Raw genomic sequence first — 9,747 nt, forward strand, 5'->3', positions numbered from 1 at the left:
CCGCCTTTATAAATCTACCAACTGTGGCTTATGGCTTATGTTGTGACACAATTATTACCATCGCAATCTACATGTTCAAGTTTTACTGTCCTCCCTAATTAGCCACTCTCTTTTTTGTAATATTGTCTGATTTAATTTTTTTTTCCAAAATAATACATAGAAATCAGAAAAAAAATATGATTCTTTTGAAAAACACGATGAAAAAAAAATATATATTTGATTTATTAAAAATAAATCTACATTGCATGCTCAAACTTCTGATTAAAAAATGTATCCTTTGCCCTTATCTGTTAATGAATGTTTTTATGGTTTTGTCAAGTGAAAGAGGGGCTGAAATTTTGTTAATGGTATGATTAGTTAAGTTCTTATCATTAAATAACTAATTAATTAGGCCAATCGATTTGATTGCTTGCATGTAAATACCTTTAATTTGTTAATATCTTTCCTTATATTGTACTGATTCTAAATTTTTATTTAGAAAAAAAATGATGACCATGGATTTGATTGTGATGTTTAAAAGTGGCAAGTGGTCAGCTAAGTGCGGCCCTTAATTACTTAATAAAATGTTAATTGGGTTTAAAAAGATGGATTAAGTTATTGCTGTGGGGGGCAATTAGACAGCCATTGTTCATTGTATTTGGTTATCACTTGACTTCACCAACAGCCTCTCTTTAGTCGCTATTGGCTTAAAATTTGTCAAAATCAACTGTTTATTAGGTTAGGATTTGCTTGATACAACTCAATCCAGATCAAAAGATACAATACAAAATTATAATTACAATTTCCAGCCTTCAGCTTGCTGAATCGGGTACTTATATTAGTAGTTTCGAGTTCATTTCAAACTGGATTTACAGATCCGAAGCCAAAACTGAAACCATTATACCTTAATATCCTTGAAAAAATAATAATAATGGACTGTAAAAGGTTGGTGGCATTATAAACTACCGTATTTAAAGATGTTAAGAAGACCTTTACGAGCAAGTTTCTGTGAATTTATGACTTCTCTGGAGAGTCTGCAAATTTAGTCTTTCTCACCTCTCCCACTCTAAAAGCTACCTCAAAGATTAAAGTTTTCTCTTATTCTTACATATGCACACCTAAACTAATTCTCAAAGAATATAGGATATTTAACAATCTTTTCTTTATCGCAAGTCTAACACCAATCACAACAAACCCAACATTAATACCCCTTAGAAAGAATTTGACCTCTTAACTTATCGTCCAGGGGAACAGATATTTTGCCTTGGAATCTCAAGACACCACCAACCACTTGAAAATATGTGTTGATACCTTTAGCCACTTTACGACTCACCTCCCTACACCAATCATTTTAACTCTTCATATCACAAATCATCTCAAACAACATGGATTTGATCTCCAATCTGGTCAATGCTCTTATGACTAACTCCATATGCTCTCAAAAAATGTCCTACTGTAACTCCATTCGCACTAAAATATGATATAAAGAGACATCCTACTCAAAACATTTGCCACAACATTGGCCTTACTCAAGTGGTATCTAATTTTACAGTTGTAATCCTTAACTAGCTCTAACCACTTTCTCTGCCTCAAATTCAACTCCTTCTAAGTTAAGAATTATCCTAAGTTCTTATTATCAATGTGGATGTTATACTTAACTTCGTAAAAATAGTGTCTAAAGAGAGATGTGGTATCTAAAAATGTATTAATTAGGACCTAAAGAATGTCTTGGTAGTCGAAAATGAAGAGAAATATGATAGATTATATGACTAAGTGCCTAGTGTGTTAGTACACTGTTAAGATCGAACACCAAAAACCATCAAGATCGATACAACCTTTGAGTATTTATGAGTGAAAGTGGGAACACATCTCGATAGACTTTGTGGTTGGATTAACAAAGAAAGAAAAATGATTTAATGTGATGTGGGTGATAGTGGATCGGTTGACTAAATCAATGCATTTTATCCTTATTAAACATACCACAAGTACAAATTAGTTGAGTTAGATTTATGTAAAAGAGACTATCACACTCCATGGCATGCCCAAGACAATTGTATCAAGTCAAGCATGAGGTTTGTGTAGCTTTTCGGAGGAGTTTGCATAAATTTTTGGGTAGTAAATTAGCATTCAACATCATTTGTCATCCCCAGACTAATGAGCAAATTGAGAAGACTAATCACGTGATCAAGAAATTGTTAAAGACATGTTGTTTTGAACATGAAGTGAGTTGGGTTGATTTGATACCACTAATGGAGTTCACATACAATAATAATTATTATACAACGATCAAGAAGGCTTTATACAAGACATTTCATGAGAGAAAGTGTAGATCACTTGTGCATTGATATGAGGTTGGTGATAAAGATTCTCTGACATTTGCATTTGGGCTGAAATGACTTAGAGGATGATTGATGATATCATATTGATCTAGAAGAGGATGAGACAAGCCTAGGACTGGCATAAGAGTTATGGTGACTAGATGAGAGGAGACTTGGAGTTTTATGTAGGTTATAAGGTGTGTGTTAAGGTAGCTCCTTACCTTCCTGTCATGAGATTAGGTAGAAAAAATAATAATAAAGCTAGCTCTAAGATTTATTAGATTGTTTAAGGTTTTAGATAAGGTAGGTAAGATGGCTTACTAACTTGCATTATCAGCAAACATAGATCACATTTATAATGTATTTCATGTGTTAGTGATGCATAAATATGTTAGTGATCCCTCAAATATTTTGAGGATTATAGATGTTGAGTTGAAGGAGAAGTTGTATATAAGGAGTAATTGATACAAGTGTTGGACAAGATTTTGAAAGAGCTTTGAAACAAGTAGATTCCCTTAGTCAAACTGCTTTAAAGAAATCACTAAGTCAAGAAGGCTATATGAGAGGTCAAAAAAGACATGAGACAAAAATTTTTATTGCTATTTGAGTGAATTTCAAGGTATATCAAAGTACTGAGATATGTCCAAGAGAGATATATAGATAAAACATAGGTATATGAACATTTGCATAATAGGTGAAAGCTCACTAGAGCCCCGAGATAAGATTGACATGGGTTCAAGAGCATCTTGAAAACATACCCATGATATATGATTTTTTAGATTTGAGATTTGATTTTGGGAAAATTGATTTATAAGTTTTTTAAAAGATAAGGTGATGAGATGGGACATAAATATCTCGTAGTACACATATGGGATCATATATTCCTTGAGAACATGTGTGAGATATAAAGTTCTCAAGATAGAGAGGGAATTATTGCCACACATTAAAACATAATTTTCTTACTAGATTTTGAGATATGTTTTTTATAGGGTATTATGAGAAGACATCCATGACATAGACTTTGCACCTATACAGAGGTGTTGTACTCATAGAGAAAGGATGCGTCATTTACTGTATACACTCACAAAGAGATGCATCTATAGAGAGGTTTTATGATAGAGTTCATCAATTGAAATCCACAGAAAAATGCCAAGACAAGTTCATACATGTTGTAAGCTACTATAGCCTAAATGAGTGAGTCATATAGACAAGGAGTCAAATCCCTATCCTACCTAGTCTAATTGGTATGAAGATGATTTTTGAAAAAGAATGATTATACACCATAGATTTGATAAATGATTTTACATGCATTATATTCCATGTCATTATAGTATAAATTAAAAATACCCTAGATGATGAGAAAAAATACAAATAGGAATGTAAGAATAAGGAAAGGAAAAATATGATTGAATTGTAGGATATATACTTCTACTTCCTGAGTGTTTATCACTCACCTCCATTGGTTTGATTTTCATAAGTGAGAGATGACATGATGACTACGAGGTAATTGGTCAATAATTGAGCTAGTATGAGGGGAATGTTTTATGCTTCTATGTATTGATGATTTTATGTGTGTCATGGATGTTTTACATAGACACCTTTTATTATAAATGTTATTATGATATGTGTGTCTAAAAGGTAGGACTTCTGGAAAAGGGGTAACTATTTTTTATCAAAGCAAGATTCTGGGAAGCTAAAATTTTTAAGTGATTATGTGTGTGTAATAAGATAGAGTTTAAGTCCCTCATGCAATGTTGATTGCCCTTGCACAATGATCATTATAAGTAATTTTATATACATACAAACATAGATTGATTATGAGATGATTGAATTATGGGTTTTATAGGATCAAAACAAGGAGATCTATGAGATTGAACCCACCTAAGGCATAAGATGCGGGGACTTTGACCCTAACCTCACAGATAGGATTAAATGTCATCAATGTTAGGAATTTGATTCAAGAGGTGATGAGGAGTAGGATAACGCTCTAGCTAGTTTGAGGGAGCTAACAGTGGCATTACTAACATAAGTGACTTTAGAGGATAGAAAGAGGACACTAACTGTGAGTCAGAACACAATTACATTTAGTGTATGGGTTTCTGAGCATGCAACAACCCCTTAGATTCTTAAACTCCACTAAACCTGTAATGGCTATAGAGTGGCTTAAGTCAGTGCGAAGTTATATGTCCTTTGTGATGACAAATGTGAAGAAGATCTGATTTTTTTTTTTTTTAAAAAAGTTTGAACAGAAATACAATCATAGTATATTTTTCAAACATGTATCCTAAAATATAACTGAAGAAAGATATAATCTCAAGACTTAAAAACTAAGATTTGTTAAATAGAAAAAGTGAAATGTTACTATCATATCAAAATTGGGTTATGGATTAAGTATTTATTTTCTTGAGATAGATAAATAATTGTTTCTAGTAAAATCAAAACCTATAATAATTTGTCTTGTCTATTAATTTGAATTTCGACAATGAAATGACCTTAAGTCTATGATTATGGCCCCTCTATTTCTTTGTCTCTTCATTAGCACTAGTTTTTTAGGCCATTTCGTAAGCAGATTATTTCAAAGAAATATTTAATTGCAACTTCTTTTCTTGATAAATACATATGACACAAGTGGGATTTCAGTTCCCATCGACGAACATATTTATAATTAAGGCCAAACGGCTATTTCTTCTTCAAATTATAATACGAAGATAAATACATATTTATAAAATTTTAAAAACTTAAATATCTATTTATGACCTAATTTTTATTAAAAATTTCAGTTAAAGTTAGAAGTAAAACTCTCTTTTACTAAAAAATATTTAAAAAATTAAAATTTTATCATATTTTTCTCTTCAGGTTTAAAAATGTTACAATTTCTCCCTTCCCTTTGAAGTTATGAAAAGTGTCAATTTCACCCCTAAATCCCTAGGTTTTTTTTCTCCTTTCTCTAATGACCATGTCTAACAATGATGACCATCTGAAGACGAGAGGGAGAGCCGACAACCATCTCTAGCTATCAAAAAGACATCTTCTCTTCGTCGATAGAGATAAAGATATGAAGAGGTTCATTGTTGTTGACGAAGAGATGATGTCTCTTCATCGACGTCCAAAAAGAGAAAATAGAGATCTTCATCTCTTCCTAGATGTTGAATAAGAGAAGTCGTTTCTTTGTCAATGGAGACAAAGCCTTTTTATCGACGAAAACATCTCTTTAGTTGTCGACGATGGTTGTCGACTCTACCTCTTGTCTTCAAATGGTCGTTGTCGTTAGAGATGGTTGTTGGAGAGGGAAGAAAGAAAATTTAGGGATTTGGGGTAAAAAGGTCACTTTCAAAATTTGAAAACTTTAGGTGAGAAAAAATTTTGAGATCTTTAAATTAGAGGAGGAAAATATAATAAAATTTTAATTTTTTATAAATGATAATTTTACCCCTACTTCTTATTGAAATTTTTAACAAAAATTGGATCATAAATAAGTATTTAAATTTTTGATATCCCATAAATATATATTTATCTATACATTAAAACTTGTAAAGAAAATAGCCCTTTGGCCTTATAATTAATAACTCTATTGATATATCTCAATCATCAAATTTGACCTTAGAACATTATTAAAATTATTTTTTAATATAATAAAGCCTATTATGCACGTGAATTAGGGATGACAATGGGGAGAGGCGGGGAGGGGATATCAATCCCCGTCCCCGTCCCCGTAGGGGATATCAATCCCCATCCCCGCCCCGTCCGCATTACGGGGATAAAAAAGAATCTCCGTCCCCTCCCCGCGAAGGAAAATCCCCTCTCCATCCTCGCCCCGTCCCCGCGGGGAAAAATCCCCTCCCCATACCCGTAAATATAAATTTTAATTCTTTTATGTCACTTTCTTCTTCAGGTCCTCCAGCGCCGCCTTCAACTGCTGAAGCTGCGGCATACTTAGCTCATTCACCGGATTCGCCCACCAGCACTGCACCTGAGTCGCCTTCCGTATCTGATTCAGCTCTTCGCCACGCTTCTTCTCCGCCTCCAACTCGCTCATCACCTGAAATAGTCATGTTTAACATTTATTATATCATCAAGACTCCTCCATGGCAAAATAATAATAACAATAAAAACTGTTTAGCACAGGTGTTAGGGTTTATCTCGGATTTTATTTTGCCCCTTGTTAATTGCACAACTCTACTCTGGAGCACAGTGATTGGATCAAGGGATTCCATTTTCGAATCTGGGTAATATATACATATATTTATATATAAACTTGGGTGAGTTGCATGTTGAGCTCGCGAACGGTGGTGTTGCGGTGAGCCTCAATGAGTTGATGGGTGCCGGAGACCGGAGGGGTGGATTGGGTGAGATAACGGTCGATGACCGTCTCACACACAAGGGTGGCAAAAGAGAAGACCTTTTTGCCGGGGGAGAAGACCACCAGGGCGACTTCAGCACCGCAGAGAGTGCAAAGTTCGCTGGCCTTTTTGAAGAGGCCAGAGCGGCGTTTCGAGAAGGTTACCTGGAGATTGCTTTCATTATTCATTTTCACCATCTCCACCTTTTGGCGACCCTTGCGCGTTCTTCTTCAGGGGATGGGCTGGGCCGGGCCGGGGCGAAGCGGGGAGGGGAGGGGAGGGGAGGGGAGGGGAGGGGCGGGGCGGGGACATATGTATCCCCGTCCCCCCCGTCCGACTACGGGATTTTTTTCATCTTCACCCCGCCCCTTGTTTTTATAAGGGGGAGGGTCGGGGAGGGTCGGGGCCCTAAAATCGGGTTCAAATTGCCATCTCTAACGTGAATATTGTTCATGTTTGGCAATTATTTATTCATCTCAGGTAAGACAATTCTTCCTTATGTAACAGCTCGGCTAAAATAAATTTCCACGGGTAGGAGCTAGCAGCTGGTATAGGGGTAGAGATAGGCAAGACATGGTTAATTTTCAAAGACTTAATCATCCTGAAACGACCTGCTATATGAGCAAATTTGATGCCTCATTCATTGATTCAACACCAGACTTCAGGCCGAATAAGTTCTGCAAGACCCGAAATGGATTGTAGGTCACCTCAACTATAAGACCATTCATCAAAGTGGCCTACTGTTGTACAGCAACAACGCCATACCTTAGTCTTCTTGTACGGGTTCCGGTTTCTGAAGGTTGTTTTTTGGCTTTCATGCATGTCATAAATTTTCAGTTGTTTATACTGAAATTACAGGACAAAGGAATGAGACTTCAAACTCTTTGAACAATTGCTCATTATTTGTAGTTTATTAACAATGCCACTGTCTGATTCCAACAGCAAAGAACAGAAATTTAGTACCCTCAAACATGCTTATATTCCTTCGTTTCCAGTTTTTGGGTCAATCCAGGCATTGCGTATCTGAACATCACATTATTTAATGTCAAATGCAAGAGTTTAACATGTTTAATAAAGAACGTCTTGGATGATAATACTCACAGCTACTCCTTTTAGGTTGATGTAGGTTTGGTTGTTGATCTTTGTTAAACTGAAGTATCTTTTGAGCAAAAGAATTGGAGGGGATCATTACTTTGACTATACTTAATTGTAAAAGAATTGCTTTGCAATCGATGTGATAGAAGTTACTATCAGAACATGAACCTGCGAAGTTATGCAAGGCCATGGCAGCAATTCTGCCTGAACTGTGTATGGCACAATGAATATTTCATATATAAATTGGAGGGGATCAACAAGCGAGTTTCCATACAGCAATATGACAGATATTACCTCCATTAATCCAGAAAACAATAGGCTTGGAAGAAGAATTCGTAGACTCAATAAAATAGTAGGAGAGCACTCTGCCAGCCTTTGCATCAACAGTCACATACTCTGAGTACTGATCGAAATAATCCCCACGTGGTTGCTCTGGAAGCGCAGCGATTTTATCAGCTTCTTTCGGTACATCATGGGATCCAATGTACACTCTCTAAAAATCTGACTCTTTCATTGAGCCTTCATAAATTCTCCGAGAGGATCATTGATATGCGTTTCACATTTTGCAAATGCCTGCAGGCTCAAAAGCAGCAGCAGCAAAGAGAATTCTAACTTCATATTTGTTGCAGCAATTGCCCATCAAATGCACAGCTTATATAAACAAAGTTGGAACAAGTTTCTCAACAAAGGATAATATTGGCCAGTGAAAAATATTGAGTAAAAAATAAATGAGCAATGTTACAGTCTTAGCTTGTTCTTTCTCGATTACAATAAGCTCTCTGTTTGGTTCGCTTTCTTGTATTGATTTCTACAAAGCTTATAGCTAATACAAACACAAAATTGCCTTTAGCACAGAGCAGACAACAGACAATTGAACAAAGAGTAGAAAGAAGCTGGGCAAGAAAGATTTATAGGCTGCATGTTTTTGTTTGTTTTAATACTAAAGAAAGGATCAACTTGAGTTGAACAATTGATAATCTCAATGGGGTATTTTGCTTCTTACTGGAAATTTTTAGGTTTTTCTTTTATATTCATTAAAAGATGCTAAAATTCTATAATAACTTCTAAATGTGGGTCACAATCAATCAATCCATCTGAGACTCCTGGTTCTTCTTATTTAATTAACACATTATCTAAGTACCCAATAAAACACTTAAAACTAGATATATATAACCCTGCTCTTTTTTTAAACTGAAACATACTGGTGTTGTTGAGATGTGTTGTCTTGTAAATAAATAAGCACAAAGATCCTGAGTCGTAAGTACTTTATATTTAAGAAGACTGAATGACAAGTAATTTATTTTGACAATTGAGCTGCAACCCATCATCCATATTTCATAAGAACAGACGATTTGTCGTCTATATTTAGACGACTGGCAAGTTGTCCATACAAATAGAGCTAAACCTGTCTATCATTTGCACGAAAACGACAGTAACCTAATCATCAAAATTAAAATCTTGCAAAAGCAATTACATCCTTTATCATCTAAAAGCTAAACTTGTTTGTTCTTGCTATCACAGCTGTAAACCTATGAAAGAATTTCCCTTTGAAAATTAAGGCCTTTTAAGTAGGCTGTGCTTTTACATTGGATGCCTCTTTATTGGAAGCTCTTTTTAATCATCTCAAAGATCCTTTAACAAAGTGAAAAGCATCAAACAAACTTTCATTCAATAAGCTAATTAAGTTAATACAGAAAAATCCAGTCATATACAGTAATTCATACCAAATATACAGCAAAATCTAGGGCACTACTAAGGTCATGATGCACACAAGCTTTTACTGAAGAACGGTCCTTCACTGTTGAGTCTTTCTAGGATGTTGCCTTTATAACAACAAAGCAAAAACTGCTAAATATTTGAAGATAGATCATGCGGTATTATTTTTATATAGAGCAGAAACATGCAATCCATCTAATGAAGATAATAAAATAACACCAGCGCAAATGGTAAGGGCATCTTAATCACTAGTGTTCCCTAGAAAAGGTTTCTGAAAAGAATTTTGAAAAAATGAAAGA

General features: G+C 34.9%; 1 protein-coding gene across 1 annotated transcript; it reads right to left on the reverse strand.

The window, feature by feature from the left end:
• Positions 1 to 6,062: 6,062 nt before the first annotated feature.
• Positions 6,063 to 6,867, reverse strand: LOC123215024 (agamous-like MADS-box protein AGL62; the record flags this gene model as incomplete). Its single annotated transcript, XM_044635060.1, has 2 exons — positions 6,063 to 6,336; positions 6,553 to 6,867. Coding segments are annotated over 2 exons (483 nt in total), but the record flags the coding sequence as incomplete, so codon positions are not given.
• Between the last annotated feature and the right edge of the window lie 2,880 nt (positions 6,868 to 9,747).

Source organism: Mangifera indica, chromosome 4 (genome assembly GCF_011075055.1).
Source record: "Mangifera indica cultivar Alphonso chromosome 4, CATAS_Mindica_2.1, whole genome shotgun sequence".
Lineage (NCBI taxonomy): Eukaryota > Viridiplantae > Streptophyta > Magnoliopsida > Sapindales > Anacardiaceae > Mangifera > Mangifera indica.